At 38.0% G+C, this 19,466-nt stretch overlaps 1 protein-coding gene across 2 annotated transcripts in view; it reads right to left on the bottom strand.

Annotated features, from left to right (window-relative positions):
- cep112 (centrosomal protein 112) overlaps positions 1–19,466 on the bottom strand; it is a 210,447-nt gene that overhangs the window by 115,252 nt on the left and 75,729 nt on the right. For both annotated transcript variants that reach the window (XM_081363687.1, XM_081363688.1), the window contains exon 18: positions 3,090–3,225. In XM_081363687.1, coding sequence (XP_081219813.1) covers positions 3,090–3,225 — 136 coding nt within the window. The remainder of the gene's footprint in view (positions 1–3,089; positions 3,226–19,466) is intronic.

The following is a 19,466-nucleotide window of genomic DNA, read 5'->3' as shown; positions in this document are numbered from 1 at the left end:
TTTTGAAACAAACCTTATAATAATACTTATTCTAACAGGAGCCTTAAAGGGATACTCCACTTTTTTTTGGAAATAGGCTCATTTTACAACTCCCCCAGAGTTAAACAGTTGAGTTTTACCTTTTTCGAATCCATTCAGCCGATCTCCGGGTCTGGCGGTACCACTTTTAGCATAGCTTAGCATAGATCATTGAATCGGACAAGACCATTAGCATCTAATGAACTTTGCATCAAGAAACTTTGCTGCCGTACCATGGGTCCAGCAGGCGTAATGATATGACGCAGCGCCTGAAAATAGTCGACCCTATAGTCTACCGAGCTGGGGACTATTTTCAGGCGCTGCGACATATCATTACGCCAGCTGGACTCATGGTACGGCAGCAAAGTTTCTTGATTATTACACAGGAATGAGAGTATAGTTCCTAGCCATATCAGCCTAGAAAATCGCAACTTTTCATTTTCCGTCAGTCTTAGTGCACGATGTAACTACAGAAGAGTCAAGTTTTAAATAGGAAAAATATCGGAACTCTTTGGTCATTTTTTGGAGAGAGAAGCCAATGGTCCTGTCCAATTCAATGATCTATGCTAAGCTATGCTAAAAGTGGTCCCGCCAGACCCGGAGTTCGGCTGAATGGATTCGAAAACGGTAAAACTCAACTGTTTAACTCTGGGGGAGCTGTAAAATGAGCCTATTTCCAAAAAAAGTGGAGTATCCCTTTAAAAACAATAGTTCAACTCTATATCCTCAGGTGCATCAGGGTAACACCAGCTATAATAAAATGGCATGTCAAACAGAAATGTGTCAAGGTACTTAAATACCTTCATGATGTTGAAGCTGTTTTTACGTAATGTCACAGTGTGGGAGAAGTCATATCTTTCATAAACCTTCTTATCCATATTTAGATTTTTGCTACTTGGACAAATTCCTAAAGGAATGCATCATGCGATTGGATATATCTCAGAAACGTGCAAATATAACCTCATAGACTTAATACATAGATAATCAGATATGATGTTTCTGTCTCATTTAAAACTCTGAATTTAGTGATGAACCGACGTGAATTTTTTTCTTACATAAACAACAATTCGAAAATATATTTTATTTAATAATCAATTTTTTTTTTTTTTTATCAACACTCAAATAAAAACTTAGTTACATAAAAAAATTAAATTTCACATAAGGCAGTTTTTATACAACCTTTTAATTACATAATTGTGTTTTTTACTCCAGTTAATCCAATTCATAATTTCATTAGATGGTGGCTATAATAAAACCTTGTTTTCATGAAAGATTTATTCAAATATATGTTAAAGGGATAGTTCACTTTGAAATTAATTTTTGATATGTTTTAGCTTACCTCAAGGGCATCCAAGATGTAGGTGTCTTTGTTTCCGCAGTAGTTTCAATTTTGATATTTTTAGGTCAAACCGTTCTTGTCTGTCAGTCATATAATGCAGGTCGATGGTCACTGGCTCAAAACACAAGCACATAGTCCAAATTAAAACAATTCCCCATCGTCCAAATGAAACAATTCCCCATCATAAGTACACATTGATGGCCTAAGACACGAAACGAGCGGTTTGTGTGAGAAAACGAACAGTATTTATATCGTTGTTATCTCTTGAAAACAGCACACGTCCAAATGATCTGACGGCGCGCGCGGGTATAGATATATACACTAGATGTCGCTTGGCTACGGTTTCGTTCCAATGAACTGCAGTAGCCAAGGCGACATCTATGTATACGTCTATACCCGCCCGCGCCGTCAGATCATTTGGACGTGTGCTGTTTTCAAGAGATAACAACGATATAAATACTGTTCGTTTTCTCACACAAACCGCTCGTTTCGTGTCTTAGGCCATCAATGTGTACTTATGATGGGGAATTGTTTCATTTGGAAGATGGGGAATTGTTTTAATTTGGACTATGTGCTTGTGTTTTGAGCCAGTGACCATCGATCTGCATTATATGACTGACAGACAAGAACGGTTTGACCTAAAAATATCAAAATTGAAACTACTGCGGAAACAAAGACACCTACATCTTGGATGCCCTTGAGGTAAGCTAAAACATATCAAAAATTAATTTCAAAGTGAACTATGCCTTTAAATAATGAAGACCTCATTAACAGGTTAAGTAAAAATATAATGAATATGTAATATAGTGCATATATTTAGTAAAATGCTCCTATCTAGAGTTATTTATTCTATCTAACTAACAAGGTAGGCAAATACAACGTTACGCGACATTGTTAACAAGCTGTTTTATTGACGTCTTTCCACGGTTGAAACACTGAGCGATTACAAGTTGTACTGTTTCTTCCAACATACCTTCTGATGTTCATTCATGTGTGTTTGTGTTATAACTAGTTGTAAAGAGGAAGATCTTGGGATTTATGAATCTATAGATATAGAAGAAATAGAAAAATCAATATTGTCAACGTTATGATAATGTTATCCACATGGTGTGCAGGAAAAAGATGCAAAACGATTTCAGCCGAAACGTTTTTTTCTTTCTTTTTTTCTATTTTTTCAAAATATTTGATGCCATCAACTCAAATCCAGTGATTATTGTAGCATCTTAGAAACAACAAATGAGATTTAAGCTTATTGATTTCAATCTGATTGTGTGTCAGAGGCTCGGTAAACAGGCTGAGACTTAGGGGCTGTTTACAGGACACCGTTTTCAAATAAAATCGTAAAAAAAAATTGTGTTTTGGCCGCTCATTTACACGACAACGGCGTTTTGGGTGCCTGAAAAACGCAAACTTTTGAAAAAGGGTTTAAAAGTGCAAGTTTTTGAAAATGGTCTCTGTGTAAACAACAAAATCGTGACACTGTGAAGACGATGACGTCATGCACATGCATATTACGTGTTCAGTCTACAGTGTTTCATCGCCATCTACTGGCCTGGCAGCAGAATACAGCGTTTTTAGTCGTTTATGCGGATCCGTGTGAACGGGGATCGTTTTTGACAATGGTGTCGTCTGTACGCGGAAAACTCAAAGGTAAAACTTCTCAGTTTTAAGCATATCGTTGTCGTGTAAACGTACCTTAACATCTCTTTCATACACCTTGCATTTGACTCACTTGTTGCTTCATGTCAGCGTAGGTCTTCTCTGAGCTGAGCTCCACTTGCTTCTTAAAGTTCTCCAGTGCGTTCTCAGCCTGATGGGCCTGATGTCTCTGACTGTCCCGAACACGAACCAGCTGCTCATCTTTATCCCTACAACACAAAACACACACAAACTGGGTCACCCAGTGACTGATACACACAAATATCCATGTGCTTGCATTATTCAGTAACACTTTATTTTACAGTGTCATTGTTACATATGTTACATGTAGTTACAATAGTCATAACTATAAATTATGCATAATTACATGCAACTAACCTCAACCAAATCCTAATCCTACCCTAACCCTATAGTAAGTACATGTAGTTGCTTAATATTACTCAGTACTTAAATGTCTAATTACACTGTAACAACGACACCTTAAAATAAAGTGTAACCCATTATTCTTAAGAGTAAGAACAGAGAGACTCATAACCGAGACGGAAAACACGTCACATAAAAATCATGTTGTGCTCTATACTTATTGTTTATCAGCTGATTGGGGAAGTGTTTTATGTTCACACAGAGAACTTCAGCGCATAAATGTGTGTCGACGCAAAACAAACAGCGTCTCAGACTCATGTCTGACAACAACACTGAAACGTAACCGCCAAAAGAGCTGTCAGTTGCAAGCCAGACTGCAACAAAGAGCTTGTCAACCTGCTTTCACTGTCTATATCCGTGCATGTGTGAGGATGTGTGTGAGGCACATCTCGCCCTCCGTTTAAAAGGGTGTAATTACTGTGGTAATTATCTTAAATTGAAAGAACAATTCAGAAACTACATATTAGTTCTTCATCAAACAACACATCCAAAAAGCCACTGACAGAACAATATCAAAGAGGAAACATGACATCAGACATTTAATGTGAGGAATTGTTTTTGTTAAAACACATATTTTGTTTAGGGAATGCACGATATATTGGACACCATATCAGTATCGGCCGATGTTTGCTCATTTTTAATGTTATTGTTATCGGCCTGAAAAGAAAAATTTGGCCGATATAATAAAGCCGATAAATAATGTATTATTTCCTTCAGTTGAGACACTTCAGATGCAACATGATGGTTTTGAATAGCTTGAAATATGATTGGAATCAATTCGGAAAAAGGAAAATACGGATCAGTGTGTTTGGGACATGGATTTTAACGCGGAGACTTTTGTTTTTGTAATCAGGCTCACAAAAATTATATTAAAATTTGGATTTATATTTATCGGCCAATATATCGGTTATCGGCTTTCAAATATAAATAATTATCAGTTATCGGTATCGGCCAAAATGTTCATACCGGTGCATAAATAATTTTGTTAATAATGATTTATAGTAATAACTATATAATAATAATGATATTTTTACACAATGCTCCACACACACAAAACATACACATAAAAACCCGCTCTCTAAATGAACATCATCAGATCATCCTTCTTTAGTTATCGTGTCATTTAGCACACACATGAAAAACAGACATAACAATAAGAGGAAATTAAAAACAAAACAACTGCAACAAAAAAAAAAGAAAAGTTGGGGACCTTTTTTCTTTTTCTATGGCCTCTTTTCTGTGTAATTTTGGTCTCTCTCATGTTTGACATCAAAAGATCTAGAAATTGTTTCTCCCGGACTGTTGTGTAGTCTGTAATTATTAATCTGTCTTGCAACATGAATGCCTTCAGGGCAGAGCAAACACAAAAGAGCCTTCTGCACATCTCTGTTGTGGAGCAACCAGCAGACACAAAAAAAAAAAAAAAAAAAAAAAAAACCCTGGAAGAAAGAAAGAAAGAAAGAAAGAAGAAAACAGGCGTCTAAACAAGAAAGAAACAAGAAAAAGACGAAGCCACAAAAATAGCACTCTCTGAACACTCAGAGCTCCAGAGAGAAGAAAGAGCAGCTCGCTGAGAGGAAGAGAGGATTAGTTAGTTAGTGCTTCGTTTATGTGTGTCTATCTGTCTTTAAGGTGTAGTTCATACGTTACAATAACACCAATCACATATTCCATTAAACATGCTCAACAAAAGTGCTCCGTTTCTCTTTCTTTATGTGTTTCTCTTTCTTTATATGTCTATGTATGTAACCTTTGCTGTTTGCTGTGCTGTGTGACCCGGCCCTTACTCTGTCTCTGAAATAACTTTACTTTTAGATTTACGTCACCAAAGCCCTCTTTCTCAAACCCTCCCCTCTAATTACACACATTTCTAGTGAAAAAATACTAAATTATGCTGTTCCTCTCATTACTTTAATGCAATACATGTTAAAAAATGCATAGTTCATTCAAAGCATACTTATCTGACAGTTAATAATTTGTAGCAGTAAATGAAGAGATGTCTCATCGATCGCAAGTTCAGTATGGAGTGCCACAAGGCTCAGTACTAGGACCGTTGCTTTTCATCCTGTACATGCTACCCTTGGGAGATATCATTAGGAAGCATGGTGTTACATTTTCACAATTAAAGCACACCTGGTTGGCTTTGGATGGTTCTCAACTGGTGGGATTTGACATTACTTAATGAACTGTTATGTTTTTATTACCTTAGAATGAGCCATTTCTTTCTACACATACCGCAGGTCCCCTTACATCGACATGTTTCTACAGTGGCCCTAAACGGACAAACGTGTTTCGTCACTATGTTGTTCTTCGTGCAAAGAAGCTATAGCTGAAGTCAGCGAATAAACACTGACACATGTAAAAGGTTGATCTTCTAAGGTGTGCAGTGCTTTGAGAAGGCAACAAAGCCTGACCGAGGGTGTGTAAGAAGAGCAGACAGTTCGTCACCATCCGTCACAGAGAGAAGTGAGATGAGAAGGACAAATAAAGCAACGCGGCAGGGAACGGGGAATGCCAGCTCCGCAGAGGTTTGAGCTCGGAGAAGAGTGGAAGACGAGCAGACTCAAATTAAAGATGTGCCGTCAAACCAGAGGAAATCCTTCTCATCCTGCACTCTTTAAGGGGATTTTTTTGGGGGGAAAAAGCAGAAGGAAGGGACTTAAGGAAAGGGCGACAGTGCTTCCGCCTAGCCACAAGTCAGACAAGGAGGGTCAATTTTCCAAACCTCCTTAACCACAGGACGCCTCCAATGTGGAGAGCAGGACGCTTCGATGGGGAGCTCGTACTGTAAATAAGACTGGAGAAGATGCTGCTAATTCAAACGCTATGGCCACACAAACGCACCCATTCATTTTCATTCAGGCTGAGTTCAACCCGTCAGACGCTGAGTCTCTGGCACACACACGGCCTCAAGGAACCTGGGCTCGTGACCCATGAAGGACGCCACAATAAACACGCTTTTATGACTATTTTTAGATTTATGCTGACTCAGCGATAACATAAGTATAATAATGAGCCATGCATTTTGGGGAAGATCTGCTAAAATTAGAAAACATAAAAATCAAGCCTTTATATATATATATATTATAAAAGAACCAATCCTAAATTTCACCAGACACTAAATTAGAAAAAAAAAAAAAAAAAAACTCCCAACATAACTACCATGATTCTTAAGAAGATATGGACTTTTATTGTATTTTTTTTTTTTTTTTTGAGGAGCAGAACATTGTTATAATACAATTAAAGCACTAATAAAGATTCCAAATGATCCAAAAGCACAAAATATCCTGTTGAAAATCCAGTTTAACCAGCAAGATCTTTCCAACATGAATTGATTCTTGTTCGATCTCGTTGGGAGTCTTTATGAATTATGAAAGTAACTAGAGATATCACTGCTTAATTGTATATTGGCTATAATAATAAGTGCAAGTGTAATTATACATTAAAGAACTGAGTAGTAATGATTAACTACATGTACTTGCTATAGGGTTAGGATGTAGATTAGGGTTAGTTGCATGTAATCATGCACAATTTATCATAATTACTATATTAACTGCATGTAATGTGTAACAAGAGCACTGTAAAATAACAATAATGTTGAATATATTGTATATTTTCAATATATCATGGAGCATCTGCATGAAGGAAGTCGTGAGGCTAAAGAGCTTTACATACGCGGCATCTTCACATTAGACTCCCACTTGGCCAACATCAGTCTCTCTGGACGTGGGCTATAAACACACTGGGAGAGACATATGGATTCCAGGTGGATTACACCTCTCCACACCAGTGCGAAGCCAAAGGCCGTCCACTCCATGAGCTCATCATGACGGAATGATAACACATCCAGACCCAGATCAAAGCTGGGGCCCGAAAAAGAGGCAACACATTAAAGCCAGAGGGAAAACTCAAAGCTGAAATTTTCAAAAAGAGGAGAGCCTCATTCCTCTGTCCCCAGAGAGCCAGAAACGCACAGAAACAGTCTCGCACATGCAAAAACACATTTGTCCTTCGTGTCAGAAGTAGCGCGAGCGATTGAAGTGCATCAGAAATAGAAAGAAGCATAAGTTTACTGTCGGGAATTTGTCAAGTGTAGACAGCATCACTGATTATAATGGGTTTTATATGCATTTGTCGCGTCAAACCACTTAAAGTGTAGACAGCATCACTGATTATAATGGGATTTATTTGCATTTGTCGCGTCGTGTCGCCTTGTGTCGCCTTCATCCGTTACCGGAGCAACCACCGTTTCTGCTGCTCCTCAAGCGCCTCCTGCTGGCACCTCTTCATAAACAGCATCATTTTGTATTGCATTTTGCAAACCTGTATTAATACTAGTAGGATTTTTCTACAATATTCACTCATGACAGTAGAATAGTGCATTCGAAGTCAATCTACTGCAGTATGTCCTCTCACAATCAATAAAAAATGTGATTAACACCCAGTCATGCTTGGAAAAACTAAAAGTGGGCAGTTCAATGATGCCACTTTTACAGCAATTTCACACTAAAGCAATAAAGGAAAGACATGAGACTATTGGTGTGTTAAAGTCAAGTCGGATAGATCGTATTTACGAGTTAAACACACATGAACGGCACCACGAAGGCATAATTATGAGTGAACAAAAACATGGACGATGTAATGGATGCAGCATCTATATTCATAGTAAATGTAGAAATGGATGTAACTAATTGTACAATTACGATAGGATATGTAATGATTAAATTTACAGCACCTGCATAAAACTTAAAGCAAAAACACGGCTTATGAACATTGCTTGCTCATTATTTTGTAGAAAAGGTACGTAGCCATCTCGCTCTGACCAAAGTCGTAAATAACCAACATGAATGTATTGCAGATATCATTAATTCAAGATTTTAAAGTACAACATAATTCGAGAATGTATTCTGATTCAAGGGGAATCATAATGCCGAATCCTGACTGACGAGAGGAGGAGCTGGGGAGGGAGGAGGGTAATTAGCTCCTGAGAAACATGATAGCGGTCGATAATACTGAAGAAGCTTATATGTATACAGTGATAGGCGTCGCATTCCTATAAGTAGAAGTGGATCAGCTGAGAGTCAGCTGATGCGAGCTCGACTAACGTGATCTGCCAGAACTGACGCCACGCTTGATTGCAATGAACTTGACTTGGTATTGGGTTCCGGAATTAAAAACTTAATTTTGTTATTTTCTCCAATTTGAGAAAATCGTTTTTAACGATCACTTATAAAACCCTTAAAGAGTTCCAAGGTTGTTAATTAACGGTATATGCTTTTGTTTAAAGCTATCTGTTTGCATTAACGTATTGTTTTTAAATAACCAGCTAAATGCGCAGTGAAAAACTACATCACCCATGATGCACCGCAAATGACCGATCAATATAATCAAGCGGATTCTCAAGTCAATATGATTCTCGCCTTGCTGTCAAAATACTTAAATATTTGCATTTTATTTGACATGCATATTTTTGCAGTAAACTTAAAATTGTTGCTATAGATGTAATCAACAACTTTCAATTAATAGTTTTCAGTTACACTTTATTTTACAGTGTACAGTGTAATTTAAGTACTGAGTAACATTAATGCACTTACTATAGGTTAGGGTAGGATTAGGGTTTGGTTTAGGATTAGTTGCATGTAATTGTGTGTAATTTACTGTTATTACTACAATAAGTACATGTAACAAGGACACTAAAATAAAGTGTTACCTAGTTTTCTATCATTTTTTATTTGATTGTCATTCACAATGCATCATGGTTTTGTAGTCCTTTCCCTCGTTAAGTACACTGTATTGTATATTTTCTTCAAATACAAGTTTGTAGTGTTGTGGTTCACCTTATAGCTGATTGGCTTTGTTCATGAAAAAAAAAAAAAAAAACCTTCCAGAGCCAACACCAACACCCTCTTGACAAATGTTTTTAACGCACAAGACGATTGCCGGATGGCACTTTCTAAATGAAATGCATGATGAGGTCTGGTCGAGTGAATGCAACATAACACTGATATCAGTCCAGTAAGCAGTAAGCCAGTTTTCCACTGCAAACACAGTTCAGGATCATGAAATCAACATGCAGCTTCTGTGCCAGCAATATGCTTTTTTTCTTCTTCTTTCAGACTGCCTGCATGCTGTCGAAATTATTCACTTCGCCAGGCTTTGATGGTGAGGAAATATCTGGCAAGAGTTTGTGAAATCTGACTGCTAAACTGCTAAAAGGTTTGTTTTATTCTTTTAAATTTGGAAATGACCCAAATAGACATGCATTTACTTATTTGACCCACATTTTCTGGGTCATGATGTGTTGATTTGCGATTGTCGCGACGGTTTGGACCACCAGGGGTGTGTGTTGCTGAATCAGTGTGTGACTCTTGGGTGGGATTACACTCAGGGACGCCTCTTAATTAATGTCATTCCCGATGCTAAAGACACATGCAGCGACACACACCATATAAGCACTCCTGCTTTAAGTGTGGGCCGATTATTCAACGATGTGGTTTGCGTACGATACAAGAAAACAACATCTGCATCCCTTTAAAACTTCCAGAGGAAATTCCAAACATGAGGAATTTGTTCTTCGTATGCAGCTTCGCACAGAAAGGTTATTCCTGTGGATCAGTGTGTTTGTGTGGCGCCCCCTACAGGACGATGCTGATGGTATGCATGTAATGCTCTGTGGAAAGAGTGACTGTGTTGGATTTAAATGCTTTCAGATGCATGAACCAGCGGGCTGTTTTCTCCATTCATACGCCTCCCGTTTCTCTCCTAGCAACAGCCCTCTCTCTCTCAATGTGTTTTTGGACACTTTGGATTCATTAATTTATAGTAATGCTTCAGAACATCAGGCATGTGTTAGACACACATGTATGCAGGCCCATAACTCATAAACAATGCAAAGTTTAAAAAACAAAATAGTGCAGATAATCGCAAAGAAGTAAAAACAGATGAGGGGAATGAAAGTGTGTGTTCTTGTCACATCCGCAACTGAACGTCATGTGCCTGGTAACTTCTCTGTGTGTTTAGGCGAGTTGCACAAGCATCTATTTGAATCAACTTAGCAGAACAAAGCGGAGATCAGATTTCAATCATCTTATCCACAATCAAAAACGAAAGCTTCTGCACAGCAACACATGTGAATTGTTTACTGCCAAGAGCAATCCTGCAGATTTTCAATCAAACACAACTCGAGAAGAAACTCATCCTTATGCTGAGATGAGGGGTCATGTGTGTTTCTTCAACATGTTTGATCCACTTTGTGACTTTCACTAGTTTATATCATTTGTCCAATAACAATGAAGAATTTTTCTGAAACATTATGAACATTTCCCAAATTACATTTCTGGAACAAAATGATGAGTTTCTTCGTCTTGCTAAGGCTAATTCCATATCTAGTATTGTATTCTAAACCAAAAATAAATGAATAAATTAACTTATTAAAATTGCCTCACACTTTTTGAATAATTTGACAAACCCTTTATAGGAAATTATTAAAAAAAAATGTTTTGTTTATGCTGAAATAGCACCACGCCTGAGACTGTATAAAATGTATGTGAATAATTGTATACAAATGAAATGGTTTATGCTTATTTCACTCTTACATTAGCAGTTTTTAAACACTAAATAGATTTAAAAAATGAATAGTAACACAATCTATACATACAATTTATTTGAAAAGTAGGCAAAATAAGTTATTTAGGCATTGAATTTCAAATATATATTTTTTTTTTAATATGACTTTTACATAAAAACAATAACAAAAAGTAGAAATTGTATAAAGAAGCGAATAAGTGATAATGTGACCATAGTTGAAGAAACACCTTCATATTCATTGTCTGGAAAAACTTAAGAGACCTTAAAAAATTATTATAGCTAATAATATATCTAGTATCGATGTCTTTAAATGAATAATGGCAACTTTTTATGTACAGTGCTTCCCATACATTGATTATCAGCATTGACCGCCACGAATAGATTTCAATGCTTCCCATTCATTAACTAGAATTTATTTAAACTTCTCATAATAACATAGAAGGACTTTAATGTCGTGTTTTGCGCCATTGCTGTCAAAAAAAACCTAACATCTAAGTGTAATTAGGCTTTGTATTTGCTTGCCAAAATAAAACTAGTTTTCTGCCAGAATAAAAGCTCGACTGCAGTTTCCGTCAAAATAAATGTTAACATAATATTAAAACATTATTATTATTATTAGTAGTAGTAGTAGTGTATTGACAGACACTATATCATAGCTAAAAAGAGGTTTGAGCCCCTTTTAAAGTTCAGGTACAAGTCAATGCACACTTTTTCTTTGTTCAATTTGCACACTGGACATGGGTTGGAGCTAATAATTGTGAACTAACACCAAATGTATGCATCCCAGGCCTGATATTAAACCAACAATCTCTGTTAACAAACCATTATGTATTTTTACACCAATATTGTATTAAACTGACAGGTAGCATGCATTGCACTGCATTGTGGGATATAATGTTTCATGCAGTGTGCAAATGTAGTAGGTCACCCAGACATGCAAACAGAAAGTTCATACACTCGGCATAATGCAAAAATAGTAGGAGTAGTATGCCATTCCAAACACACCCTAAAAACGGACTCTCCCTGGCTCGGAGCATCAACACAGACTGGCAAAAATACATCTGTCAGCATGGGGTTATGGCAAACAAAGAATAGTTCTTTGAAAGGTGAATAGTACGTTTCCAGGAACAGGTAAACCAAGAAAACGCAACCTACAGACTGCGTAACTTAAACGAGACCGGACAAACACTGAGTGAAGGTGATCAACTTGAATACCCATAGTGATGAACTACATGACGAACAGCTGTGATGAACGAATGTCCGTGGTTACTGATGAGTGGCGGGAAATGAAAACAAAGGAAACATGTGACTGAAGACAAACAAACTAAGGGGCTTTTTTCAACGACACCGTTTTCAACTAAAAACGTACAACTTTCTAGACGTTTTGGCCGATCATTCGTTTACACGTCACTGGCGCCTGAACACTCAAACTTTAGAAAACGGGTTTCAAAGTGCAAGTTTTTGAAAACAGTCTTCGTGTAAACGATACAATCGTGAATCTCTGAAGATGATGACGTCATGCGCATGCGTATTACGTGTTCAGTCTATAGTGTTTCATCGCCATCTACTGGCATGGCAGCAGAATACAGTGCTTTTAGTCGTTTTCGCGGATCCGTGTGAACGGGATCGTTTTGACAATGGTGTCGTCTGTACGCGGAAAACTCAAAGGAAAAACTTCTCCGTTTTAAGCATATCGTTGCCTTGTAAAACGTACCTTAAATGTTAATGAAAGGCGAAACTAACTGAACACAAACGTGACAACATCACAACACACAGGCATTAATTAGCCTCTTCTATGTCTGTAGGAGCTCAGCAAAAACGCATGTTTTGGTAGAGATTTGCACAAATACAAACGATGAGTTTAATCTGCAGTTCATCCAGGGAATGCAACACTGTCGTCTTCAAAACGAGGACGAGTTTAGGGCCAGCTGGTTTATTTTCTTGCCTATTCTTATCCTCCGTCTGATCCAGCGGGACTGCAGTGATTAGCCCGTTTGATGTTGGCCTCTGAACCCCCAGGGATGTGCCCCCGGACTGGGCCGAAGCCGAGACTCAAAGAGATCCGCAGCTGCAGACGTGGGACAACATATTCGGGCCAAGCACAGATCCCTGTGGCACTCCCCTCATGCGAGTTTACGCTTAGAGTCACGCCGCATTTTAAGACAAACATATTGTCCTGCCATTTGCAGTGATGGGAACTGAGTTGGCCTGTGTATGTGACTCTGCTGTTTGCGAAATGTGTGCTTAAATAGGGATAGATGCAAAGCAAGCATGAAAGGAATAAAAACCTGGTTCAGTTCCAAGAAGTTCTGTATCACTTTCGCCAAAATAACATCTAAAGTGTGAACATTCAGAGCACAATTGTTTGTCATGTATATGCATTTCCTCTGATGCTCATGACAAGAAAAGAGCTAACTTTTTTTTCTTTTTCAAGTGCGATAGCCCGCTATGGCATTTCCATAGCAACGGAAAGTTAAACAATGCACCGATTCTCATTTGCATTGGGAAGGGGGAGCCTCTTTTGATGGGAAGGGGGATCGGGACAAACAAACAGCACACCAGCTGCTTGTGTCTGCATGCATATACATGTTTAAATTCACATGTGCATATCAAAAGGGCACGCAAAAGCTTCAATATGCAACAAAAATGATGCAAGCCATGCTAAATATCACATACATTTCCTCTCTGTCAGACATACGAGTGTGGAAGTGTGTCCAACAAGCCAGCATATAATGCGGCGAGCAGCCAGCATTTTATGCGGTTTCATCTCGTTTAAATTTCTCCGCTCATCCTCTGATCTCTGCTATCAAGCGTTGCTCTCTTGATGTGTGCGCTGGCTGGCTGTTTGAAGTTCAGCGCTGACTTTAAAGTGGCCAAAAGACCCTGAACGGCAGGTAGGAACCAGACCGGGGATCCTGGGTGCTCGTTAGCCCAATGACTGTTTAATTAGCTCGATGAGGACCGCGGCGTAAATGCGCCTGCCTATTGACACAAATGGGCATCTGTGTTGTTCATTGCTCATGCGGGGCTAATTTATTCATCCTCAGCCGTGTGTGTCTGGCGCACTAACACGTACGTCAGATAAAGGCACTCGTTTCATCTCGACACTTTAAAGCAACGGCATAGGGGGGGAAAAAAACACAATTCAGCAGATGAAAGGAAGTGCTGTGCTGTACAGAACAAGACATGCAAAACGTCCTGGAATGGTTTTAAATTACATATGTGCCAATGACAGCCAGACCTGATTTCTTTCGTTTAATAGCTGTCCTATTTCAGTGCATTTTTTTTTTTTTTTTTTTTTACAAAAGAGCCAACAATAAACTGCCGGGAGGTTCGTTACTAAAAATGGATCATTTGTGATGCAAAGAAATAAAATATTGTAGCAACCTTCATGTTAGATCAGGAATCAACATTGAATTCAATCCGTCCTGTATTATACTAATAATTGATAATAATACAAAACCTTTGGTGCTAAAGACATCCTAATTTATTATATTACACTAGAGCATTTCAGTAATGATGTATTTTTGTGGGCCAACCTGGAAGTCAGCATCACACTGGTTTCCCTCGACAAAAGGATTTTTCCACTGGCTGTTGGATTATTGTGGAAAATTACTGTCTATGTTGCTGAAAGGGAAGCTATGTGACCAACTTTATGATTCTTACATGTTTTGTTCATCGTGATAATCTTCTCAAATGAACATAACATGTATGAATTTTGAAGCCTAAATACTAAGTAAAGCGCTAAACAACAAACTACACCACGGTCGCACTCCAACACCAGCACCATTAAGCTTTCAGCAAGTGAGTTAAGGCCCATTTACAACAAGGACGATAACAATAAGGATGGAGCTCTAAAAATCATTTTCAGTATTAAAAAATAGCAGAGTTCACACCACAGCTGTAACGATACCGATATGGAGAAACGATATCGTAGGGATCACTTTCAGAATGATTTTTTTCCAGCGGTCGAACGATAAAAAAACCGACAACCAATCAGAATCCATTCTAATTTAAGGGCTTGCGCATTTAAAATGGCAGACGACATTATGGAGAAGATAATCGCTGAGGTCCAGAAAAAGCCAGCAGTGTTTGACAAGTCAAGGCTCTTTTCAAGAAAATGGATATGGAAAACAATCGTACATACACTCTGAATAAATGGTGAGAAGTATTAACATTACCTCAGGTATCGACAACATTGTCTTGCTTCCTTTAAAGTTGCAGTGAAAAAGACTAGGTGTTGTTTTTATTCCACTATATTGACCACGTCAGCTAAATCCACTGTTAGATTATTAGCTTGATTACACTAGCTTCACTCTAAACACAGCATGCTGAAGATATCGGCTGGTTAAAGCAACAAGAACAGCAAAAACATGTTCAACGACGTTGAACACACTTTGAAACCGCAGCGCGCGAGCTTAGAATAAACAGACTGTTATTGTTTGTTGGTGCGAACGCAAATATAGTTATCGTTATAGTTATGGTTCTTGGTGTGAATGGCCCTTTAGAATAGAATTGAGTTAGAGTAGTTTGCAAAAACGTGATTATAAACACAACAAGGCTGTGAAATTGGACAAGTGATGAGTTTACCTGTTCGGTGTGGAGACATTTAATGCCCTCGACAATCTTTGTAGTCCTATTTAGCCACTTGTTAGCAATCCCTTTTTTTTACTGATGTATTTTATATCATAGAATAAAACCTGAAAATATCTTGAGCTTGTGTTCATCACAGACCTTATTTCAGACATTAAACCAAAACCCCATTCAAATAACCAAATGACTCCAGGACAAATGATCTGGAAGTGCTAAAATGCTAACTTGTTTCAGGTTTTGGACTACAAAAATATATAACAGTCATACCAGACTATTGGATCATGACATGACAAAAATCCTTCAGTCATAACTATATTTCGGTAACACTTTACAATAAGGTTCATTAGTTAACATTAGATAATGTATTTGCTAACATGAACTAACAATGAACAAAACATTTGTTACAGTATTTACTAATCTTTGTTAATGCTAGTTAATAAAAATCCAGCTGTTCATTGTTTGTTCATGTTAGTTCACAGTGCATTAACTAATGCTAACAAATACAACCATTGATTTTAATAATGTATTAGAAAATGTTGAAATGAGCATTAACTGAGATTAATAAATGCTGTAGAAGTATTGTTCATTCTTAGTTCATGTCAACTAATGAACCTTATTGTAAAGTGTAACCTATATTTCTTATTTTAGTTTTAGTCGGCTAGTGACCAATCACTGAAAATACTGAGTTTTATTAAGTGTGCACTTTGACTGTGATGGGGAACGTTCTTTGCTCGCTTTCTGTATATAGTTTACCCTTTAAATTTACAGTACAGCTTCCTCTATTGCTTTCGATCCCAAAAAAATGTGTTGATGAAAAGTGATGCAAAGCGAAGAAAAAAACAAATCTGAAAGTGTGTCAAGCAAAGGTATTCTTGTAAAAACTATGAATTCAGTCCCAAGTCTCCAGGCGACGATGATGTCACATGTCCACTGGCGGAGTTAATGACTGAAATCCAATTAAACGTGTGGTTGCTGCCAAGAGTGCGTGATAAACCAGGACAAGGGCCAAACAAACAAACAAACAGCAAATAATGAGCTCATCAAGTGGGCCGAATCCAACCTGATGTCATTCTTCAACCTAAATGGAAGTTTTCCACCAATGTTTGGACAATGTAAATAACCTCACATCTGTGCCTAGTGGGTGTGTTAAACATGGCAAGCAGTTTTGGGATTGAGTAATGATGCAGTTGTTTGACCATTAATGCAGACATGTTGCTCTGCTTTTCTGAAAACACCTGCAATTACTGATAAAAAGTATCTTGACAAAAGTCAAGGGTCAAGAGTCCAACTAAAGCAAACACTGATCAGCATAATGGTGACCCCAAACTAAACATTTTCAATCAAACATCAACATCTAAACCTCTGTTAATTCTCAATAAGAGCTTCTGTAGACGTCTGACAGAAATAAAGTCAGTCTGGTTAGTAATAAGTGAAGCTGGTAATGCTGTTTGTGGAGTTGTTTCATCAGATCTTCACAGATTTAATGTCTTTTATCTTCAGTTCATCGAAGGCTGTGTCTGAATAAAGTTGTAGTTTGTGTTCTTATTTCTCTTTCTTTCAGTGCTTGTTCACAGCCGGTGTTGGAATGATTGAAAGAATGTTTCAGGAACATCACACTGACCTTTAAATAACTTTATATTAACATTCAGGAAACTGGACATTTTTATGTTCTTGGAATATTACAAATCAACGTTACTAGAATATTTCATTGTTCATCAAAATTAAGTTGAAAGAACGTTTGAGTAACATCACACCTCCTAAAACACGTTCCTCTAACATCAAGAAAGCTGGACATTTTTTACGTTCCCAGAACCAACACTGAATATTTGGAGAATGTTCTTATAACAAAACTCTGTTAGCTGTGTTCATGCTGCTGCATCATTAAATATATCACAAGTATACTGTATCTACATACACTGAAGCCATTTGACAAATTGAAATGCATGATTTCAAAATACCTGCAACAGTATAGTGATAGCAGAGAGAAAAACAGCTGTTGACAACATCAACCTCAACAGTCTTAAACTCAACAAGTGGTACGTTAAACGTGGCACGCAGAGTTATGCTCTCTTTTCCAGTGAGTGACGGTGAAAAAGCGAGGCTAGATGAACCAACCTGAAGTGTGTGATTGCACCCGATACACAAACCCTGCGAGCTTCCCCTCAGAACGCCATGCTAACCACTTCCACATCTCCCGATGCATTCCTGCGGCTGGGAACGGGCTCCACATCTAAAGACTCCGCTGTGGGCCAGGAGATGGCCTTCCCAAAACAGGACTTAGAGCAGAGCCTCTTCAACAGCCCCATAATCCAGTCCAGACCACAGCATTGTTCACATTTCACTGGCCTCTGCTAGCACTCAACAATACAGGAGCACTGCTGGATATACAGCCGGGTTCACACTGAGCGATTTCGGCCGCGATTTGGCCGTCTGAGACTTGGCTAAGATCTGGAGTCTTTGAAGGTTAGTTTGACATGTTCACCGACAGCAGATTAATGACCGCTGTGATCAAATTTTACTCAGACGAAATTATGCCAGAAGATTTGACTCAGTCCTGCAGTGACTTCTCCTACGCCCACCGTCACATTGTCTTCGTTTTTCAAGACAAGCCATGGCCAAAAGTAACGTTAGAGATTTCTTTGTAGCCACCACTTCAATCCTGCGTGTAACACAGCTCACATCACAAAACTCGTCATTGATTGAGGATATAAAAGTCTGGACTAACATACTTGCGTGTCCGTTTTTAACACGTCTTGACTGTCGTACAGTGTGACATTAATGACAACTGAGATCTTATAGTGTGACATTAATGACAACTGAGATCTTACAGTGAGACATTAATGACAACTGAGATCTTACAGTGTGACATTAATGACAACTGAGATCTTACAGTGAGACATTAATGACAACTGAGATCTTACAGTGTGACGTTAATGACAACTGAGATCTTACAGTGAGACATTAATGACAACTGAGATCTTACAGTGAGACATTAATGATAACTGAGATCTTACAGTGTGACATTAATGACAACTGAGATCTTACAGTGCGACATTAATGACAACTGAGATCTTACAGTGTGACATTAATGACAACTGAGATCTTACAGTGCGACATTAATGACAACTGAGATCTTACAGTGTGACGTTAATGACAACTGAGATCTTACAGTGCGACATTAATGACAACTGAGATCTTACAGTGTGACATTAATGACTAGTGAGATCTTACAGTGTGACATTAATGACTAGTGAGATCTTACAGTGCGACATTAATGACAACTGAGATCTTACAGTGTGACATTAATGACTAGTGAGATCTTACAGTGCGACATTAATGATAACTGAGATCTTACAGTGTGACATTAATGACAACTGAGATCTTACAGTGCGACATTAACGACAACTGAGATCTTACAGTGTGACGTTAATGATAACTGAGATCTTACAGTGTGACATTAATGACAACTGAGATCTTACAGTGCGACATTAATGACAACTGAGATCTTACAGTGTGACATTAATGACAACTGAGATCTTACAGTGTGACATTAATGATAACTGAGATCTTACAGTGTGACATTAATGACAACTGAGATCTTACAGTGTGACATTAATGATAACTGAGATCTTACAGTGTGACATTAATGACAACTGAGATCTTACAGTGAGACATTAATGACTATTGAGATCTTACAGTGTGACATTAATGACAACTGAGATCTTACAGTGTGACGTTAATGATAACTGAGATCTTACAGTGTGACGTTAATGACAACTGAGATCTTACAGTGTGACGTTAATGACAACTGAGATCTTACAGTGTGACGTTAATGATAACTGAGATC

Source organism: Scardinius erythrophthalmus, assembly GCF_964197995.2.
Source record: "Scardinius erythrophthalmus genome assembly, chromosome: 1".
Lineage (NCBI taxonomy): Eukaryota > Metazoa > Chordata > Actinopteri > Cypriniformes > Leuciscidae > Scardinius > Scardinius erythrophthalmus.
Note: the sequence above shows the minus strand (reverse complement) of the source record. Positions and strands in the feature narration are given on the sequence as shown.